Source organism: Myxocyprinus asiaticus, chromosome 6 (assembly GCF_019703515.2).
Source record: "Myxocyprinus asiaticus isolate MX2 ecotype Aquarium Trade chromosome 6, UBuf_Myxa_2, whole genome shotgun sequence".
NCBI lineage: Eukaryota > Metazoa > Chordata > Actinopteri > Cypriniformes > Catostomidae > Myxocyprinus > Myxocyprinus asiaticus.
Genome location: NC_059349.1, coordinates 13868797 through 13891434, shown reverse-complemented (window position 1 = coordinate 13891434; position 22638 = coordinate 13868797). Strand labels below are relative to the sequence as shown.

At 39.4% G+C, this 22638-nt stretch overlaps 3 protein-coding genes across 5 annotated transcripts in view; 1 reads left to right on the top strand and 2 right to left on the bottom strand.

The window, feature by feature from the left end:
* Nucleotides 1-2689: 2689 nt before the first annotated feature.
* On the top strand, nt 2690-5278 carry LOC127442491 (uncharacterized). Of its 3 annotated transcripts, none has more exons than XM_051700564.1 (4): nt 2690-2819; nt 3248-3432; nt 4166-4240; nt 4552-5278. In XM_051700564.1, the coding sequence occupies exons 1-4, from the start codon at nt 2779-2781 to the stop codon at nt 4938-4940; spliced, it is 690 nt and encodes a 229-aa protein (XP_051556524.1). In that variant the 5' UTR covers nt 2690-2778; the 3' UTR covers nt 4941-5278. The 3 variants fall into 3 exon arrangements, with proteins under 3 accessions (XP_051556524.1, XP_051556523.1, XP_051556525.1); XM_051700563.1 differs by having other exon boundaries at nt 4166-4252; XM_051700565.1 differs by lacking the exon at nt 2690-2819 and adding an exon at nt 2880-3003 and having other exon boundaries at nt 4166-4252.
* A 7446-nt stretch (nt 5279-12724) lies between these two features.
* Nucleotides 12725-16533, bottom strand: LOC127442489 (transmembrane protein 125-like). The gene is made up of 2 exons (XM_051700561.1): nt 16278-16533; nt 12725-14512 (listed from the first exon to the last, which is right to left on the bottom strand). Exons 1-2 carry the CDS (start codon nt 16361-16363, stop codon nt 13831-13833), a joined length of 768 nt encoding a protein of 255 aa, XP_051556521.1. The 5' UTR covers nt 16364-16533; the 3' UTR covers nt 12725-13830.
* Nucleotides 16534-19967: 3434 nt separating this feature from the next.
* cfap57 (cilia and flagella associated protein 57) overlaps nt 19968-22638 on the bottom strand; it is a 46781-nt gene continuing 44110 nt past the window's right edge. Inside the window, exons 17-22 of the mRNA XM_051700515.1 lie at nt 22208-22351; nt 21656-21772; nt 21171-21305; nt 20942-21085; nt 20493-20625; nt 19968-20273 (exon numbers count right to left, since the gene is read on the bottom strand). Coding sequence (XP_051556475.1) covers nt 20113-20273; nt 20493-20625; nt 20942-21085; nt 21171-21305; nt 21656-21772; nt 22208-22351 — 834 coding nt within the window. The 3' untranslated portion in view covers nt 19968-20112. The remainder of the gene's footprint in view (nt 20274-20492; nt 20626-20941; nt 21086-21170; nt 21306-21655; nt 21773-22207; nt 22352-22638) is intronic.

The following is a 22638-nucleotide window of genomic DNA, read 5'->3' as shown; positions in this document are numbered from 1 at the left end:
TAGGTGCCTCGTTCCTTTGAGGAACTGAAAAATTAGAACATGTCTGCCTATGAAGAAGCCAGCCCCCGGGGCGTGTTACACCGACATAGTCGCTACATTAGTGATTATAAAGGGAGCACTCGTTGTGCACTTTCTATGCTATATATAATCCATTCAGAATTTGTATTAAACTTGAAAAAAAAAGTCTTATGGTGGGGACCCCCCATAAGACTTGATTCAATTCGAGCACTGCGTTCGGGCCACGGTTGGGAGAGGACGTGATTCAGCTCTTATCAGTGGCATGCACATGCTCCTCATCCTCACTGGGGAAGGGACGGTAACATCCTCTCTCACCCATATTTGTGGCTGCGAGGGACACAACATTATCCTCATCATCAGAATCACCAAATGGGATATACTGTACTGGCGAGGATGCTACATTGGAAAATTGAGGGGCTCGCAGGGCTTGCTCCAGTGCAAGATCCTCCTCGACTTCATCCATCTCAACCTCGCGGCCCCGCCATACCTCCTCAAGTGATCCCTCGGGATCTCACAGAGGTGGTGGGAGGGCGCGGGAGGTGGGATCGTCCCTCAGAACGAGGGTGATCTTTGAGCAGGGCGTCCAGACACTCATGCCCTCGTAGTGAGGGCAGTCTGTCTCCATGAGAGCTACTTCAGCATGGGCACAGGCCAGGCAGCGAACACAGCTCTCATATTCATCTGACGGCAGGATGTGGTGGTCGCATACGGAACACTTGCAGAACAACATCTTGAATTATATTAATACATATATATGAAAAGGATACAATATCTCCTGCTGGAACACTGCGGGAGGCGGGTGGTGTCTCGCTGAAGCGCTGTGTTGTTCAATGGCGAGCATCTGAAGCGAAGAACCCGCTCACCGAGAAGCATCTTTGACAGTAATGCGGAGAGAATCTTCACTGGAACACAGCAGGGGAGAGTCTTCTCGCAGCAGGAGCTGAGTAGTACAGGTGAGAGTCATCCTGTCTGCGTCTGCAGAAAAGATCCCGTATGCTGAGAAGTGTACCTCAATGGCAAAGCAGAGAGGGCTTTCAAGATGAGAGATGAAGTCGCTGTCTTGAAGGAAGAAAGTTCTGAAGAACTGGTGATTTTGCACCCGCTTATACAGGCCAACTGCACGCCTAAAGGGGAGGGGCTTAATCACATGATTGCCGTTATTGTATAAGGGCTTCAACTAGTCGTTATAGAAAGAATTCCCCATAGTGTTTTGTCGCAATGTCAAGTAAACTGAATCGAAAGGGAACTGTGGATAGGGATGAACCCAGCATGGGTTGTTTTGACCCAGGTGGGTTGGGTTACAGGTTTGACCTTGGGTTTTTGGCATTATAGGTTCCATTTTTTACCTGACCATTAGTAAAAATGTATTATACTGCTGGGTTAAAATTAACTACAAATGGGTTAAAATTTTATTCCAGAATTCTTGGCCATAAATATCACTTTAACGCACACCAACACACACACACACACACACACACACACACACACACGTTGGTGTGGCTATCCTTATGAGGACTCTCCATAGACATAATGATTTTTATACTGTATGAACTATAGATTCTATCCCCTAACACTAACCCTACCCCTAAACCTAACACTCACAAAAAACTTTCTGCATTTTTACATTTTCAAAAAACATCGTTAAGTATGTTTTTTTAAGCGATTTGAATTATGGGGACACTAGAAATGTCCTCATAAACCACATTTATAGCATAATACCCTTGTAATTACCAGTTTGTAACCTAAAAAAATGCCTTCGTAAACCACTTAAACCCGCCCACACACACACACACACACACACAAAGGTAGGTATAGGCTACAGTAACAATCACAAAGTAGTAATCTATTGTCTATCTGGAAAACAAGAGATCAGTACAGATGTATTGGAGATGTCCTATGCTCTTGCACTTCTTTATTTTGTTTTACTGTATTATCTGTTTTCTTGTATTACTGTAGATGTACTGTATTTTAATCATTATTTGATTAGACCCCCAAGAGTTTTACACAAGATTGGGTTAAAAATTAAGTTATGTGACAAACAATGTTGCATATTTCTGTTTGAAATGCACATTATGATGCACAATACACTGTTTTAATATTATAAAAGATATTAGTGTATAATCAGTGGATAGCCTACTTTGCAGTATACTGTATATAGTAAGTAGTAGGCTAGTATATGCCATTCTGAAATGTTATCCCCAGTTTGTCAGGGTTCCTATCCAGCTCAGATTCAGTGGGTGACCAGTCGAAAGCTGAAAGCTGATGGTATTTGAAAGGGTTAACTATGTAACCAAATGTTATAACATTGTACTGGAATATCTATTTTATTATTATTATTATTATTATTATTATTATTATTATAATTTACTCTAAAGCAGAACAACATTAAACCAGCAGCAGTTGACAAATTACTAATCATACAATGGGGGAATGCATACACAATGACTAATTGGAAGACAAAACACTGGCTACATTTAAAAAAAAAATCAAAGTGGAGAGTGACTGTCATTCGATAGATTACACAAACTCCAGTATATAATGTGGAGGATATATACATACATAAGGTGGAAGGATCAGCTGATAACAACAAAGATACATGAAACTAGAAATGTGTCACATTGTAATCAAAATTATCTATTAACCCAACAGAAGTAGTTACACCTTCTTCAACCTTTGCTCAAGATGCTTCTGTAGCGATGCACTCTGCACTTTTTCAACATGAAACCAACATAATCAATAACGCTCACTGTATTGTGAAACATGGATGGGCAAAGAAATACTGGATATTTACCAACCAACGGGTATGTAATGAACAATTATGGCTATTTTAGTGTTTGAGTGTGTGTTATGTGATCAGTTTTTCTCTTTTAGATCACATGAGTGTCATATGACTTGCGCTATTCACCACATGTGAAGTACAATTTCACGACTTACACATCCTTGTACAGTACATTTATTTAAGCGGCAAATGACTATTGATATATGGTAAGACAAAATAACATTATGATCAAGTAAACATTTTTATAAAACAGCTGGTATTACTGTACATCTACTGTACTTTTGGTTAAATTACCAATTTCATCAATGTGACAACCAATACAATTTGACCAGTGATTTTTCATTAGGTGTCATTATTTGTTTCAAGAAACCATTTGATTCTTTTTACTAATCTAAGAGAACTGTGAAACGACAGACTTGAAATGAAAATGAAAATATTCTCTCTTTACAGGAGAAAGAGAATTATGGGAAATATGCGCCATAGAGTAAATATGGTTCTGGTTACATGTTTGTTGATTGGAATGTCTGCACATGCAACTTCTTCATCAGATCTCTATGTTCTCCATTCTTTGGAAAGATCTTCAGACACCCATCAGAAGGACAGCAATGAAAGAGTAGGGTTTGGCAACAGCCATGGTTAGTGCATCCATTTAAAGGAACATTCTGGGTTCAATGCTAGTTAAGCTCAGTCGACAGCATTTGTGGCATAATGTTGATTACCACAAAAAAACATTTTGACTCGTCCATCCTTTACTTAATAAAAAAGCACAAATCTGGGATACAGTGAGGCACTTACAATGGAAGTGAATGGGGACAATTTTTGGAGGTTTTAAAGACAGACGTGGAGCTTATAATTTTATAAAAGCACTTACATTTATTCTGCTGTTAAGACTCATGTATTATTTGAGCTGTAAAGTTGTTTAAATCGTCATTTGTACAGTCGCTTAAGGGTTTGTTGACATTGTAAAATTGGCTATAACTTTACACAAAAAAGGTGATTTTATCACACTAAAATCATGTTAACACACATTCTGTTTACGTCTTGTGGCTTTACTTTTAAAACAGAGAGTATTTTAATGTTATGACAAGTCGGATGAAAAGAGATGACAAGTCGAAATACATTTTTGTGGTAATCAGTATTATGCTACAAATGTTTTCGATTGAGCTTAACTTGTGTTGAACCCATAACACTCCTTTAATACCCCTCCTTTAATGCCCAGCTTCCATTACCGACTATAGTGTCATAAGTGACATGGAAACTGTAATGAACATTCATTTTCAGTTACTGCATTGTACATGTACAACCCCATCAATCATAAATCATGTACAGTATTAGTTCATATATTTCATCCATTCTTGTCATTAACAGATCATTTGCAGGGCAGAAACAGTGTGAAATTTCATAGAAAACTTTTGATTGAATCTGTTGAATATACACAAAAAGGTAACATTACGAGTAAGTATTTATTATTCTTTTTGAAATTTGTAATACACTGCTGTACCCCTTAAAATATTTTAAAGTGATAAATATATATTTGCATCTAAAACTTAACATAAAACAAGCTCTGTAATAATAATGGTCTAATCTTTCTATTAAATATATTTTCCTTTTTGGATTTTTGCGATTTTATAGAGATACAGGCCATTGTTGTTTTCTTTACTGTTGTTTTTTAGATTTCGTAATTTCAGTTTACAGTGCAGTCCCACATATTTGCTTATTGACCTTAATGTCTTTTCATATTACCTCTTTTAAAGCCAACACTGAAGTCAACTCCATCTGGCCCTCTGTGCTGGGAGCTTTGACAGCAGCGCTTTGCGTCGGCCTCTTGATAGCAGTGGCTGTAAAGTACCGTCTCTTCCAGTGCTGTCTGGTGAGAAACAGTCATGATTTACTGCTGGAGGGAGACACGGCCAGCCAGTTCAGCCAACCTGGGGCTTTGGAGGGAGGAATACCAGTGCATGACATGAGGGGCAGAATAATGCTTGCGAGTGGAGACAGTTCAGATGATGATAATGATGATGATGGCTTTATCGAGGACAACTATATTGAGCAAAGTGAGAGAGAGAAAGCTGAGAAAGAGGAGACCCATCATGAAGATATTGAGGACAGTGATGATGAGTTGATCATTTCAGACATTATATAAGGTGTCTACTTCTACTTTATTATATGTTCTAATTATACAACCAAGAGGATTTTCTTTGGCTCTTGAATGACTCAAAATACTGTAGACTGGGTCCAGGAATAGACAATAGGCCACCCATCTATGTATTGATATATTGATAATGAATAAACTGGATAAATGGATAATAATTTCTAATGGATCTGATAATTATAACATATTTCTGTTACTGGAAATCATTTTATATATTTAAATGAAATCTTTATATTTTATACTACTTTCATATTCTAAAGGCACACTAATGCAAAATATGCGCACTGTTTAGGCATTGTAATGAATAAAAAACTTAATAAATGTATTTTAAATAATGCAGTGACTGGAATGTTTAGTAAAATATGACTTATTCAAATTACCTTGATAATGAGCATTGAGGATTGTTAATCAAATACCAACATGGTTATATCATCATGTATAAGCTATATCACCATAAATGCATTTTAGAAAGATTTATAATTGCTATTATTATTATTATCTGCTATAAGCTTAAAATGTTCGATGAGAATTATGACAATTAAAAGTTCACAATATATAGCTACTACACTATATTGCTTTATACACAAATTGCTATATTACTACATATTGCTACATACATACTGTATGTAACGTTGCTGGCACTGGCAATGATGAAGACGATGACGTGAATATGAAGAACCCAAGTGCAATTTATTTACAAACGTGATAACCAGTAACCCTAACTACATATAAACATGAACATGACTTGACATAATCATAACATGGCTTGACTTGGCTAGGAGCAAAACACATCCACATACATTCAACATTCACATTCAATATTTGACAACTAGACAATGCAAACATGAGGGCTTAAATACAAGACATGGGGGAACATAAACCAATGAACAAACAGAACTGATAACAAGCTAATTAAACAATAAACCAAATGAAAACATGACACATGAACATGGAGGGAAAACATGAAATCACATGACAAGGGAACAGGAACTAAACTTTTCAAAATAAAAGACATGAATCAACAAAACACACATGACATATCACCCCCACTAAGGGGCGGCTCCCAACGCCCCAACACAAGAACAAACACAAAAAACATTACAAAGTTCAAAAGTTCTGTAGGGAGCTGGGGGGGGGGTGTCTTGAGGCGTGGGGCATGTGACCAGGGCAGAGTCTGTGGGGGGTGGAGCCATGAGAGGCTTGAGGGGCGGAGCCATGGAAGGCATAGCCGTGAGAGGCTCGAGGGGCGGAGCCATGGAACTTGGTGCCCGGAGAGTTGCCAAAGACTCGAAGGGCTAGGGTGGAGCCGATGGCAGGGAGGACCAAGGCGGCGCTGGAGGCTCGGAGGAGCAAGGCGGAGCTGGGGGAATCGGAAGACTGAGGTGGACCCGGTGGGACTGAGGACCAAGGTGGAGCCATAGGGAAGGAGGTCCCCGGTGGAGCTGACAGATCGGAGGGACGAGGCACTGCCAGAGGATCGGAGAGCCAAGGCGGAGCCAGGTGACCAACAGACCAAGGAGGAGCCTGAGGGACGAGGGACGAGGGACCCCGGCAAAGCCGACAGGCTGAAGGACCGCATTGGAGCCGAGGTTACGCCGAGCTGAGGCAATGTCGAGGGACCGACAGGCCAAGGCGAACTCCAGGGCTCGGAGGGACCAGGCGGGGTCGGAGGGCCGAAAGTTCCCCTTGCCTGCTCAGGAGAACTAAGGGTGGGAACCATCTCCAGGTCCAACTGCTCAGGTGTGGCTGTGACGTGGCATGGAGCAGGCTGGGGCGTTGCTGTGATGTGGCATGGAGCAGGCTGAGGCGTTGCTATGACGTGGCATGGAGCAAAAGATGGCGCTAGCTCAGCGACCATGACTAGGAACTCTGGCTTGGCGGCGGCCATGTCGTGGACCGCTGGCTCGGCGGCGGCCATGTCATGGACCTCTGGCTCGGCGGCGGCCATGACGTGGACCTCTGGCTTGGCGGCGGCCATGATGTGGACCTCTGGCTCGGCATCCGCCTCCCCCACAGTGAACATGGAACCAATGATCTGTAGGGCGAGGTCGATATATTGAGCCAGGCTGAGGGAACTGCGACCGCCAGGCATCAAGGAGGAGATCGGCTCACTCAGACCAAAGCAAAAAATATCTTTGAGGGCGACCTCATTAAAGTTCACCTGGCTAGCCATATCGCAGAACTCCTCAACATAGTCCTCCAGGGGACGATTCCCCTGACGTAGGCGCAGAAGCCAAACTGCTAGGTTCATTATTGTGTCAAGTATTCTGTAACGTTGCTGGCACTGGCAGTGACGAAGACGATGACGTGAAGATGAAGAACCCAAGTGCAGTTTATTTATAATGTGATAATCCAAAAAACCCTAACTATAAACGTGAAAGAAAACATAAAACATGAACATGGACTTGACTATGGCTTGACTTGACTTGACTTGACTACAAAGTTACATTCAACATTCACATTCAATATTTGACAGCTAGACAAAGCAAACATGAGGGCTTAAATACAAGACATGGGGGAACATAAACCAATGAACAAACAGAACTGATAACAAGCTAATTAAACAATAAACCAACGAAAACCTGACACATGAACATGGAGAGAAAACATGAAATCACTTGACAAGGGAACAGGAACTAAACTTTTCAAAATAAAAGACATGAATCAACAAAATACACATGACAACATACATGATATACAAGTATACACAATACACTAAATTTGTGCAACAAAGTTTGTAACCTGTTTCATACTTTAAAATTTGTTTAACTAATTAGATGTGGTTGGTTTAATAGTTATTAATAATTATAATAATAATTATAATTTTCTTTATTTATCACACATTATACATTTGCACATATACAGTGAAATTCTTCTTTTTCACATATCCCAGCTAGGCTGGGGTCAGAGTGCAGGGTCAGCCATGATATGGTGCCCCTGGAGCAGATAGGGTCAAGGGCCTTGCTCAAGGGCCCAACAGTGGCATCTTGGCGGTGCTGGGGCTTGAACCCCTGACCTTCTGATCAGTAACCCAGAGCCTTAACTGCTGAGCCACCACTGCCCCACTTATTCTGGAACACTTAAAGTAATAACTTTTTACATTTAAGTTTCGGCACCATCCTTAGACGGTTTTGTGTAATAACAGACTAGTGCATCAGTATATGTGTAGAAAGTGACAATAACTGTATGTAGAGTATGTACTGTAAGCAATGGATGAATGAATACAGGGAAGAAATAGAAAGTATGTGGGGACTCCCAAAAAAGGAATACGAAAAACACTTAAAAATTGAATTTGGCAAAGCTTGGAGTAAAACGGATGGAGAAAATGAATGCATCAGCATCGGTAGGTCCTTTGATTTAAAGTATCTGCTAAATAAATTAGGATGTAAGTTTAGCAACAAAGCAAACTTATTATTGGTAAGCCTTTTTATTCTCCATTTGTAATGCTGGAACATGGCGTGGAATTCTTGTTTGCAGTTCTTTTCCAGTCATCCTTTTGTGATTTATGGGATGCATTGAAAACACAATGTTTTTTCTTCTTGCAGACCTAAGCATTGAGGATTTTTTAAGCTGACCTGATCCGCTAACATTGTTTCATCTGAACTTTGTGTGTTAAATATATTTTTCTTGTGATTGGCAATTTGCAGTACCTTGCAAACATACTTTTTGAAGAACAAACAAACTTTTGTAGTTGTTGCAGATAACAGACAGAACCAAATGTATACTGTCAAAGAACTAGCTCTGCAGTTGTTACTTAATTGTCTTAGCTTATTATTATTGCTTTTCTTCTTTTCTTTTTCCACTGGAGAATCTTCATTTCATATAAAATAGTTCCATTTATTAATAAGTCAGCATTATCTACAATGCAAACTCTATTCTCTAAAGGTATACACAGTTGAATTTGGCAGCACATAGACTGCTTAGACTGTATTATAGACTGCATCCCAATATTCATACTTACTGTATACTATCAAAGTCTTTCTAGCAAGTCAGTCCACTGGCGGCCAATTTTGGAACGCTCTCGAGCAGCTATTTTTCTATGTAAACAAGCGGCATACTAGTGTATGGCACTTGAATGGGGAAAACTTGAATGGGGAAGAACGAAATCTCAAAAATGGTTGATCAAGATTACAATTAAAGAGCATATTTCAAATCAGCAGTAAAATCTGACAACACTGGAATCATAAAGTGTGCCTCTTTACCTCAGATTATGCAGATTATTTTTTGGACATTATACATCCAAGAATTTCAGGATTGCCAATTTTGAATACCAGGCTGGAGAGAGATTTTGATGTCATGGCCAGGGCCGCATTAATGAACAGGCAAATCATTGTTCAAGCTCAGGGGGCCCTATACCCATGGCACCTTATTGTGTCCCTGGACATATAGTGCTACTTGATTCACAATTTCAAAACAACCATGCACCAAGCTCAAGCTCACCCACAAGCTCAAAGTTAGTTGGTTACATATTTGCAATGAATTACTAATTAATAGAATTTCTAAACTGCATTTCATGTTTACATTGGAAATCTGGAACTTTTTACATTTTTACAATTGTTTTACTTAGAAATGCTGTGGGAAATCAAACTAAATTAACTTAAATAAGACCATATTTGTATAGGGTTAGTTATAATATTCTGATGGTACCTACAGTATGAGTGGGCCACTTTACTGATCTGGGACTGTGCTTCCAGTAAAAAATGTTGTGTCCTTTCGAAATATTGTGTTCCTTTTATCAGGCTCTTAATAATTTATAGTAAGTCATATCTTGAAATATCTGAAGGTAAACAGGGCCAGTTTGTTAGAACAGGAGGAAAACTTTGTCTATAATTTGTCCAAAATTCATGGAGGTCCAGATTTTTAACCCCTTCATTATACAATTTTATCTGGCCCTTACGAATGTTTAGTCTGTCATAGTTCTTCCACTGTTTAATTGTCATAACCACAATGAATAATAATTTAAGTTCGTATATGTAAATTATTTCATTATACCTGTACAATGACAATAAAGAGCTTGACTTGACTTGATGGATGGCTCCTCATCATTACTTTAGTTAGGTCAATGTAGCTTGTCTTTCTAAAAAAATAAACTAGTATTTGTTATGGAAAAAACCTAATAGCCTTAACACATGTACATAAAGTACTTCAAATAAAATAATATAAAAATTAAGTTAAATGGATTCCTTCTCACAGATTTAATATGAAACTATAACTTTTCTGTTACTGTGTTACTACAGAATAAACACGATACATTTTAGTAAGGGTGTGTGACGAGGAGGAGGGCGTGGCCGGGCCGTGAGGGTATACGGTCGGCGCAGAGTCACCGAATCAGCAGGAAAGGGATAAAGGAAGAGAGAAAGAGAGAGCGAGAGAGAGAGAGAGAGACACACATGGCCGCTGCGTGTGTGCACGTGTCTGTGTGTATGTTATGTTTCAGTTTCTTTATACCGTTAAAAGTTTATGTTGACTGCTCAGCCGGTTCCCGCCTTCTCCTTTCCCTTAAGCAGAGACTTTACCCGTTAGATTGGTGCCGAAATCCGGGAAGGAGGAAGAGCATGCTGTCCGGGAGAACTCGCCGCTGCCATCCGCCAGGAGATGGAGGAGCCACTGCCGTCCACCAGAGGGCAGAGAAGCCATTGCCGTCTGCCAGGGGACAGAGGGGTCACTGCCATCTGGCAAGAAGCAGAGGAGCCATTGCCGGCCACCAGGGGATGGAGGACCTGCTGCCATCTGCTGGGTTGCGGAGGAACCTCTGCCGTCTGCCAGGGGGAGGAGGAGCCTCTGCCTTCCGCCAGGGGGCAGAGCGACTGAGGACCAGTGGATGGCGTGTTCGGGACCGGCGAGCCAGCTTTTCTCTCTCTCTTCTCTCTCTCTGTCTCTCCCCCTCACTTTTTCCCTCTCCCCTCTCCCTCCCCTCATCTCTCCAAGGGTACAAGGAGGTGGGGAAGACCTGCCGGCAGAAGGGCGGCCGGAAGGGCAACACCTCCCCTCCAGGAAGGGAGGGGAGTACGTCAAGCTGGCAGTTTCCCCGGCCTGAATCGGGCGGTGGAGGAGTGTGATGAGGGCGTGGCCAGGCCGTGAGGGTGCACGGCCGGCGCTGAGTCACCGAATCAGCGGGAGAGGGATAAAGGAAGAGCCGGGGATGGCATAGAGAGAGAGAGAGAGAGAGAGAGACGCACACAGCTGCTGTGTGTGTGCGTGTGTTTGTGTGTTTTATGTTAAGTTTCAGTTTCTGTCTACCATTACAAATTTATGTTGACTGCTCAGCTGGTTCCCGCCTCCTCCTTTCCCTTAAGCAGAGACTTTAACCATTACAGGGTGATTATGTGCATTTTAAAAAGCCTTATAATTGAAGTTGATGCATGGTGTTGTCTCCTTTTTACCTTACCAGTGCTGTTTATAATGTTGGAGCTATCTAGCAGTTTGAGGGGTATTACTTCTTTCCCAGCAATTTAAATTAGATGATTCTCTATAGAAGTGCGTTAGTTTTGTGGTGTCCGGGCACCGAGATCCAATGCGTGTTGAGTTGTGCACTATGCCCTACACCAGGGCTCTGGTTATCCTGTCTTCAGAGCAAATTTGCTTCAGCGGCCCGAAAATTCAAGTTTTGTACTGATGGATAGATTGAAGATTTGTTGCAATGTTTTATTTATCTTATATTGAATTATGTTTTCTTGTTATTTGGTGAGATTTACTTAGGTAGAGAGAGAGCTTGAGACAGAGCCTGAAAGCGTGTCTTACGCCAAATGAATGAGAATTGGCAACCCTGAAATTATGTCTCAATACCACAAACCACTTTGTCATGTATTGTTTGTGTTTGCAGCATACAACTAGTGTTAGCATCTAGCAAAATTCGGAACTTCAAATTCATTATTAACTTTTAGATTCATTGCCTACATAGTCTCATAACTCATAATTGTAATAATTTGTACGACATGGTGGAATCGTAATCATGTGACTTACGTCAACTTGGCAACTACTCTAAAATATAATTTTTTATTCCCAAAGAAACCAACCAAGGCTAATTTTATCTAGCTTCCAATCCAACACTTTATTTGAAGGAAACATCAATGAACACATTTGGTTACTCATTCCATGTTTATTTATGCATTACAAATGACTGATGAATGTCAATAACCTATAGTACGCTTCCCTTGTCTCATTCCAAATCCTCATGTTTTCCTTCTTCTGTGCTACACAAAAGATATTTTCCTATTACATCACAGTAAGGTTTAGGGTTTGAGTAAGAGGTTAGACTTTATGGTTAGTTTTATGTTTAGTTTTGGGTTGGGGGTTAAACCTAGGAAAAAATCATAATAACATTGTTCCTTGTTTTTTTGTTTTTTCTCTACGGGAGTAAAAGTTGTACATTTTTGTATGCCACCTCTTACAATTTCTTACGATTTCACCATCTATCATTACCATTACTATGAATTGTCATACAGTTGGAGACTGCTACGGCACCTTTGACCAGACTGATCTCACAGTAAAATCGGAAACAGTAGGTTGACTTTTCTTTGGCTAAATTAATTCTGTGCTTATTGAAATTCGAAACAATGCCCCCAGTGGCCAAAGCGGTAATTGTTGTTGGCGTAAGGGCACGTTTAAGCTCCAGTTTCTGCGTGTAATATCCATGAAGGGGCACTAAAAAGCAAGCTGTGAAGAGAGTTGTTTTCAGCTGTACAGGCTGTAATACAATGAAGAGAAATTTATATTTTATAAACTGTACCCCCCACCCCAACCCAAACCCCAAACCTAAACCTAACCATCAGTTGAGTAAAATGTAATATTAGAGGGGAAAATGCAAAAAATCATGCTCATTAATGATTATGATGCAATCATGATTACTTCCTAGTTTCAACAAGGATATGAACCCAGGTCTCCCATGCTGTTGACATGCTTCTGGTCATGCCACAGGGGAAGGTAAACACACTGGAGCCGATGCAGAAATGTCTAATAGTTGATGGCGCTAGTCAGTGAGTCGGCATTATGTGGCTGATCATAGGATACTGGAAGTTTCGGAAACAACATGCCGATTTCCCATGTGATCATACTTCTCAGACTTGCGTTTCTCACCACTTTACTTCAACTGCAAAATTTGAAAGAGATAACTGCCACAAACTCTTCCTCTTCCATAGCAGATGAAATTGTGGGCAATATAAGCAGAAAGTGTGCACAGACATCCATTTAGAAAAATCCACTGGAAATAGTATATCATGCAGGCACTTTTGGCATACTATTTTTAACATACTATGATTCGCGATGCACTAATTCTAATCTTGAATATGCTACTATTTAGGATAAACAGTATGCAAACTGGGACAGAGCAAAAGGATATGTTTGGAATGGAATACTGGCATATTCACTTGTAGTGCTTCACTAGTATGCACTGTATACTGCTTACTATTTTGTAAAAGTGCTTTATGCAGCGATAAACATTTTAAAAAGTAGTATGCAACATTTGTCATTCAGCAAGTGGCATCCAGTTATCACCTCAAAAATAACATTTATTTTATTAGTTATTTTACATTTGAAATTCATAATTTGTGTAAACATTCTAGGCAGTCTGATTAAATAATGAGTCAAGAAAGAGTTAAAAAAAAAGTAAAATTTAAACCATCATATTGCTTCCAGTTCATTCATCAGGACTGAAAATGAAGGTTTGTGGTATACAGTATTCCACGCAGTGTGATCTGTTGTCTATTGTACCTTTTGGCAAAGTAGTACAGAAATACAAAAAAATTTACATACTGTGCACACTACATACTACTGCTAAAATAGAACAAGTAATATAGTAGTATGTTATTCCGATCAGGGTTTATTGGTCAGTGATTGTGACTTCTTGCACCCTTCTCTTTTTCCCCTCTTTTCGATTCTCCTCTCATAACAAATTCGACTGACTGGAGGTCGAATCTCTCCATGGTCTGTTCCTTTGCCCCGTCACTGTATATACTCTTACCCTTCGCCGCTGTCTTCGCCTTCTTGTGTTCCTCCTCCCCTGTACATAAACCACCACTCCATATATCATCACACCCAGCACCACAGCGCCCCCGCTGGCCAGGAGTATCACCCCAGAAAGAAGCATGTCAGACTGAGAGAGACTGAGCAGTGTGGTCCCACAGACTACCAGTGCCAAACCAGTGAAAAGCAACAGCACGGGATCCGCAGTTCCTCCAGTCCGCAGCTGATCGATGCGCCTCCGGCTTCGTATGCAGTCCATGTCTTGTACAGCTGAGCTGAGCAGCTGCTTGAGGAGCACCACCAGTGCCAGGAAGCAGAGCGTTGAACCCACACCCAAGCGCCACAGTGCAGAGGGCCCCACTGCGGAAGAGGCGCTTGAGAGGAGCCCCACGCCAGCCGAGCCCAGGCCCAGAATCATGGCTACTGAAAAGCAGTAGCACAAGATAGAGACATGCGGTTTGCTGAACCACCACAGCTCCACCTGATCCTCCACAGCTTGACGCTGTAGCCACAAAGGATCCACATGCAGATGGAGAGGAGCTCCAGGGCTCAACACACTCAGGGGGAGCAGCTCCATCTCAAGGGTTTCTCCACTGTTGAAGCTGAACAGTAAAATGTAAATTAAACAATAAATGAGTAAACAATACAATTAATATTAGAAGCCTTAAAGGGATAGTTCACCCCAAAATGAAAATTCTCTCATCATTTACTCACCCTCATGCTATCCCAGATGTGTGACTTTCTTTCTTCTGCTGAACAAAAATGAAGATTTTTAGAAGAATATCTCAGCTCTATAGGTCCAAACAATGCAAGTGAATAGTAATCAGAACTTTGAAGCTCCAAAAATCACATAAAGGCAGCTTATCCACAAAACTCCAGTGGTTTAATATATTCTTCTGGAGCGAAGCAATCACTCTGGGTGAGAAACAGATCAATATTTAAATCTTTTTTTTTTTTACTATAAAATAATAATATACATTTATCTCAACTTTTACTTTCAGAATGTGAAAGTGTAAGTGGAGATTTAAATTAAAAAGGGCTTAAATATTGATCAGTTTCTCACCCACACCAATCATATAGCTTCTGAAGATATAGATTTAACCACTGGAGTCTTATGGATTACTTTTAAGATACATTTATGTGATTTTTGGAGCTTTAAAGTTCTAGTCACCATTCACTTGCATTGTATGGACCTACAGAGCTGAGATATTCTTCTAAAAAACTTAAATATTGATCGGTTTCTCACCCACACCAATCATATTGCTTCTGAAGATATAGATTTAACCACTGGAGTCTTATGGATTACTTTTAAGATGCCTTTATGTGATTTTTGGTGCTTCAAAGTTCTGGTCACTATTCACTTGCATTGTATGGACCTACAGAGCTGAGATATTCTTCTAAAAATAAGTTTTTTGTTCAGCAGAAGAAAGAAAGTCACACATCTGGGATGGCATGAGGGTGAGTAAATGATGAAATAATTCATATTTCATATTCAATATTTCAGTGGGCATCTTGTTTAACCATGCATAATAGAACCCAAAAACAAATCCAAATTACATTTAGAAGACAAAGCTCTCATATGTTGTAAATGCAAGCAAGCAAATAATTTCAGCTACTCTAAAGCTTTACATTTGCTTCTTAACCTGTATGGCATGGTGTAGCCATATGGCAACAAATTATTTTCTTTCACTTTCTCACCTTTCAGAAAAAGCTAGCTAACACATAAAATGCATTGTTGGAAATAAAAGGGCAGTCTTTAAGGTAACCAATAATATGCTGTTTTTAAGCCACATGACATTTGGTTTTGTCTCCAAGAGGGAGACGGGGAGACATCTACATAACATTTTGGTATGCTTCTTCTATATTATATATATATTTTTTATGCTGCATCTTTAATAACTTAATTATATTTTGTTGTTGACTGATCAAATTTATCCAACATAGTTTTACAGAAATAAAAAAAAAAAGGAACGTTGCATATAGTATGGTAGCACTGTACAACAATTGGAAAAACTGCAGTGTTGCCATATGGCAATTCTGTACTACAATGGAAATGCACTAATGCATTTTCTCATTGGGAATCTTTATAGATTGTGGCATCCTTTATAATATTGTATGTATTCATTTTTTTTAAATGTTTACCATAATATTTTCCTAAAACATTTATTGTTAAATTTAATATAACATTTAAATTTCTTATAATTATTAAACAATATTTTATATATTTTATAATTTTCACTTAATAATACACAATGGCCGATTATTCAAACACTCTTTAAATATATCATTCACATAGTTAATTATACTATTAATAAATATTATTCCCTTGTTCAATTCTTATTTCTACTAAATGCAGAGTTTCCTCACCTTGTATCAGTTGTGCATGTCTCAAATGCATCCACTCCGTGATTCAGGTTAAAAATTATCAATGGATTTTGGAACTGTAACATCATGAACTTTCCACATGATCATCATCTGTCCCAAACAGCAGACTTCCTTCCCTGTCTTGGATATGGTCTTGATGTAGAAAACTAAATTTTAGTACTAAAACACAAACTCACACTCCATCCTCATGCTGTCACGTCTCTTGCTTTTCTCTCTTTTTTGTTTACCTGTCTTTCTTATTCTCTGGTGTGTCACGGTGCAAGCAGACTGGACATTGGTGCCAAGCACTTGGGCCGATGACATACTCCGCCCCCCCCCCCCCCCCACATTCCACCAGGACAATAAGAGGTTTCTTATTGTCTTCTTCATGACACACTAAATAGCATGTCCACAAATGCAGAACACACACATGCATACGTTCACACACAGACACACTCACATGGTTGTGGTTCAGGACTGACACTGAAAAGCAAGGATGCTTTTGGAAAGACAATAGGCCAACTGGAGGGACATCCCACCAAGTGAAGCTCTGATGTCACACTTTCAGCATAATGGACATTTTGTGACTGTAAAGACAGTGTCATTCACATGACATAAGTTTGCTGCGTCTCAGCAACAATAGAGCCACTCTTCTCCTCCTTGATCTGTGTTTATATACAGTTCACTGAGGCAACAACATCTGATTGGTCCAGAATAGCAGTGTGGCATGTGCTTACAGTAAATGTATAGCAGTAGTGGTGCTTACTAAGGCACAATTACTAAGGCAGAATAACTATTTTGATTGCTCATATAGGGTTAAAGATTTGAAGTATTAAAATTTGGCATGCAACTCGTCCTGCACTGTTTGTGCAGTGGACATGAATCATACCTCATATCATGTAGCTTGTTGAGGAGAGGTGTGCTATTACTTTTCTAAGTGATCAGACTTCCTTTTTTTTTTTTTTCAAACAAAGAATCCCATAGATTTACACTGAAGGAGAGCCCCAAACCATATCTAGGGACCAGAACATCTTCGAGACTTGGGGGTGGGCTTTTCTGACTTGGGCCAGAAAGCAACCATCCAGCAACCCCCCAGAACACCCTAGCAATTCCCTAGAAACCACCCAGAACCACATAGCAATGCTCTGGCAAGAGTGTTTATCACAGCTTTTGCGGGGTTAACACCACTTTGTGGTGCCAAAAGTTTACAGTGTGAATCCATGCAGTGAAAGAATATAACAGAGTTGTTTAGCAACAGACAACCAATCATAAAATGCCTCACTGTTTGCCCTGATTAATATTCATGCGCTCTGTACAGCTGCAGAAACTTTCAAGTGCCATTTAGTTTCACGATCTGAGGAAAACCGTTAAAAATGTCCAACAGTGGGGGCCTGGGTAGCTCAGTAGTAGAAGACGCTGGCTACCACCCATGGAGTTCACTAGTTCGAATCCCAGGGCGTGCTGAGTGACTCCAGCCAGGTCTCCTCAGCAACCAAATTGGCCCACTTGCTAGGGAGGGTAGAGTCACATGGGGTAACCTCTTCGTGGTCGCTATAACGTGGTTAGTTCTCGGTGGGGCATGTAGTGAGTTGTGCGCGGCATGTGGATGCCGTGGAGAATAGCGTGAAGCCTCCACACGCGCTATGTCTCCGTGGTAACGTGCTCAACAAGCCACGTGATAAGATGCGCAGGTTGGCAGTCTCATGCAGATGCAGCTGGGATTCGTCCTCCGCCACCTGGACTGAGGCGAATCACTACACGACCACGAGGACTTAGCGCGCACTGGGCATTCCAAATTGGGGAGAAAAAAAAAAAAATAATTTAAAAAAAAATGTCCAACAATGATGGCAACCACAAAAGTGCCATTCATTTTTCCATAGGGATTTCATAAAATCCTTTATGAAAGAGTTCTAAGCCATAAACCAAACCAACAATCTCCGAGGTGAATCGCAACACTACAATCTTTGATTTGAAGTTGAGATGTATTTGAAAATTGTGCAAAATGAAAAAAGGTACAGGATTATTCCGTATTCCATTAGATTACTCAAGGTCAGTAGCATAATCTGAATACTTTGAATTACTTCAGCACTGGCAGATTTTTCACACTTGTTTTGACTATAAACAAGTCAAGAACAAGTGAGAAAAAAACCTCTGCCAGTACATTAAGACAAAAATACATTTATATTAAAAGTACATTTTCTGACAAAAATCCTACATATCTTATGCAAAGTAAATTTAGCTTGTTTTAACCATTTCTTTTTTATTATTATTTTAGATTGTTTTTTACAGGAAAACCATTCAAAAATTATGATCAAAAATAAGATTTTTGAAGTATATCTTTGCCCTAATATAAAATGTCTTACTAGAGAAAAAAAAAATATATATATATATATGTATGATTGAACGTGGATTTTTCTTGATAAAAAAAAAAAATTAATCGCTGGTAACGTGCATGTAAAAGGGCTAGAAATTGCATTTTAGCTTAACATAAAGCTAAATGTTCATATGACAGTTTACACAAGGTTAACTATATATACTGCTCCAAACTTACTTCAAAACGCCAATGTATACATAACCACATCTTTTTCCTCAATGACATCATATCCACTTTTTCACTCATAACAGTGTAAAAGTGACCTCTGTCAGCTCGTATGAATGTAACACATTATAAGAAAGTGTTTCACTGCCGTTTCTCGGATCACATCATTTATTCAGTTAAATGTTTTCCAACTGAATAGACTAAATAATAAATGAAATAAATGAAAATAAAATGCAATGTATTCTGTTACTCCCCAACCCTGTTTCTGTGACAGTTACCTGCTCCTTTAATATGCACGCAATGCATTCTCATCAGGATTTGGATGTACGCTCTGTTAAATGATAGCGGATGTAAGTATTATTAATTATCTTCATCTTCTGACACACAAATCATTGCTAGTATTAACAGTAATTATATCTTTTTTACCACCTGCTCTGAAAAATGCCAAATTGCACTTTGCACAACTTCATTAACTTTCAATACACCCACAGTGTGCACGCATACACCCACAGTTAGTGCAAACACTCCTACCCACAGCCACTTGCACTTTGCGCTGGCAAGAAAACTGCACTTCGAATTAGCGCTCTCACAAAAATTGCATAAGACGTAGCACACAGTCGTTGCGCGTAGCACTGCGCCATGCGCACTCACGAAAATGGAGCTCTATCAGTGTACAAACAATGTTTTAATTTTAATGCAAAATATTCAGGTATATATAGTATTAAAAAGTAGTTTGGGAGTACAGGGAGACAAACCCGATTAGGTAATTTGCAGTGCGATTCTCTAAATGATGGAACTTTTCTCTTCAGCCAATGGGTAGTGTAGTTCTTAACCAGAATTTCTGCTATTAAACAGAATTTTTTTTAAATGAAGTTGAAATAACATGGACTGATGGCTTCAGTAGAAGCATATACCATCGATTAACAACCTCGGAGCTCATGCTAGGTCTGTCTTTAAAGGTTTATACATTATCCTTAAAAATGTTATGTCACAAGCCTTATTCATCCAATCATTGCTACTGACCTCATAAATATGCAAATAAGAATGTTAACCCATTCATTAAATGTTTACCTGGGGATAAAAATGATGCTGGGTTAACAATTTAAAGTGTGAAAAGCCCTAATGAAGCTTTAATGGGGCAGTGTTTTGAAAATGTCAGTGTTGTGTAGGCTACATTTGAATCTGGTGAAGTTAAGGTATACAAATCACATTTCATGTTTTCTCTAAATAAAAACAGTTTATGAGAATTCTGTTACAGCATTTGATGGTTTAATCAGATATGAAGGACAGGAAGCACATTCAGTTGGTCAGTGGTGGTAGTTTAGTTCTGGATGAGGGTCTCTGGCCATCAATCTCCTTCTTGAGCCTCTGGATCTCCATTCGCTGAAGCTGGATGATCTTCTCTGCTTCTTCTTCAAAATTCAGTTTTGTCATTGAACCACCGCTCCTTGCTGAAGCTGCTGCAGAAACATGGAAGAAGAAAGGCAGCTAAGAAGCTTTAAACTAATCATCTGATATGTCAATGTTACATCAGTGTAGCTCAGAGTGTTCATCAGGGTTTAAGACATTAGAGGTTAAATGAGTGTTTTAACAGTTGTATCTACATATCATACACCTGAAATTTTATTTCCACAGAATATTATCATTCATTTTGTGTATGGGAGTTAATATAAGGTCACCTCTGGTGTTCGTTGAGCTCTTGGTCCTACTTTTGTTGAGGGTGTTTTGACTCTCGTAGTTGTGCAGCTGTATTCGGACTGTCCGCAGCTCCTGACGCAGGTCGTTGATCTCCTTGATAAGAGCTACGTTCTCCTGCACACAGATGGAAATGCTACTGCAGACAGCAACAACTATAAAGACAGCCATGCCAATTAGTGCAGAACATTCAGGAGCTTCTCAATTTATTTACTCATTAAAGTGTCAGGTGTGAAATTTTCACATTATGATGAAAGGAAATTGATAAAGTTTTACCTCAAGTATGTTGTTAACAAGTAGGACACTTCCAGAGGTATTTACACATAGCTATCCGTCAAGTCAGTTTTACGGATTTAATCAAGTACCTACTTACATTTTACAGATGAAAGCATTATATAATGATTTCATGATAGTGCATTAGTCTTTCTCTAACCTTCATGAGCTTCACATTGTTGGCCTGGTGCAGGTTTGTGTCTCTTGTGAGCTGTTTCTTCAGTGAAGCGATAATCTTCTCGAAGTGCTCCCTCTGTCTGCTGTTTTCCCCCTGGCTGTCTGTGTCCAACCCCACAACCTCTACCTACAGTCAAATATCATTAATGTACACTAGACTGGAGATCACACCAATTAGAGCATTAATAATGACCAGAGTGTGTTGAGCTTACCACATCTGACTGCTGGACATAACATTTATAGAGCTCTCGAATGTTTTCCTTCAGTTTTTTGGGTTCCTGAATGCAGTCCAAACATTTGTGAAGGTCAGCTTTAAACCTGTGCACCAGAGTTCCCATATCCTGAAGCTGGAGAAGAATGAATGATTGAACATTTTTGCAGTGCAAAACAGGCAATTTACATTAGTGGTATCTGGAATAGATGGTGATCCCAAAATGTCTGAAAGTCAATTCAAGATTCTGAATTTTTAAAAAAGTTACTCAACTGTTAAATTTGAACTATCTTTATTCATATAGAAATGAAAAATTTGACAGCAATTTTAAAGCAGAGCTCAATAAAGAATTAACCATGGTGTGTAATGGTCTGAAGTCAGATACATAATTCATATGTAAGGATAAGCGTTGCTCAATAAACAGTGATTCCCATTTCATCATGGCTTATCTTATCACCCTTTGTTGAGTGCAGTACACATACAGACCTTCTGCATCTCTTTGTGCATTTCTTTGTCTTTGGTTTTCAGTTTTAAGCTCAGTTCAGCAATTTTCAGCTCCAGTTGTGTGTTGTTCTTTTGGAACTCTTCCAACTCTCCCTCCATCTGACACACACACACACACACACACACACACACACACACATGTTGGTGCGGCTATCCTTATGAGGACTCTCCATAGACATAATGATTTTTATACTGTATGAACTATAGATTCTATCCCCTAACACTAACCCTAACCCTAAACCTAACACTCACAAAAAACTCTCTGCATTTTTACATTTTCAATAAAATATCATTTAGTATGTTTTTTAAGTGATTTGAATTATGGGGACACTAGAAATGTCCTCATAAACCACATTTATAGCATAATACCCTTGTAATTACCAGTTTGTAACCTAAAAAAAATGTCCTCGTAAACCACTTAAACCCGCCCACACACACACACACACACACACACACACACAAACCAAATGTGTGTATTGAAATATGGCATTGATCATTTCAGATATGCAGCAATGAAGAATATGTTTTCCCCACCTCTTGCATCTGTTCCTTAAGCACTTTGATTTCATTCTCTTTGGGCTCAATCTGCTCCTGTAAATACTCATCCTTGAACTCCATCACTGCCACTGTATTTTTAAGTGTGTCGTTCTTCTTTTTCAAATCATAGATGCTCTTTTCCTGTTGACACAGAAATGGAAGCGTATGCGTATAGTTTTATTAGAAAGACTCATAGAAGTTAAAGTTACGTAAATAATTCCGTCTTTCTAATCCAGTCATAATGCAGCTTCCGCTTTAAAGATCCTGGAATTTTTTGCTTTAATGTGCCCTAAAATGATCTCACGGTTAAAGGTGCTATAAGCGAGTTTTTCATGGAAAGGTATGCAAAAAATAATCCTACTCCCTGAAAGATATCACTGAAATAGCTTCCCTGAGATATCACACCGATCACTGTGTCAGTTATAAAC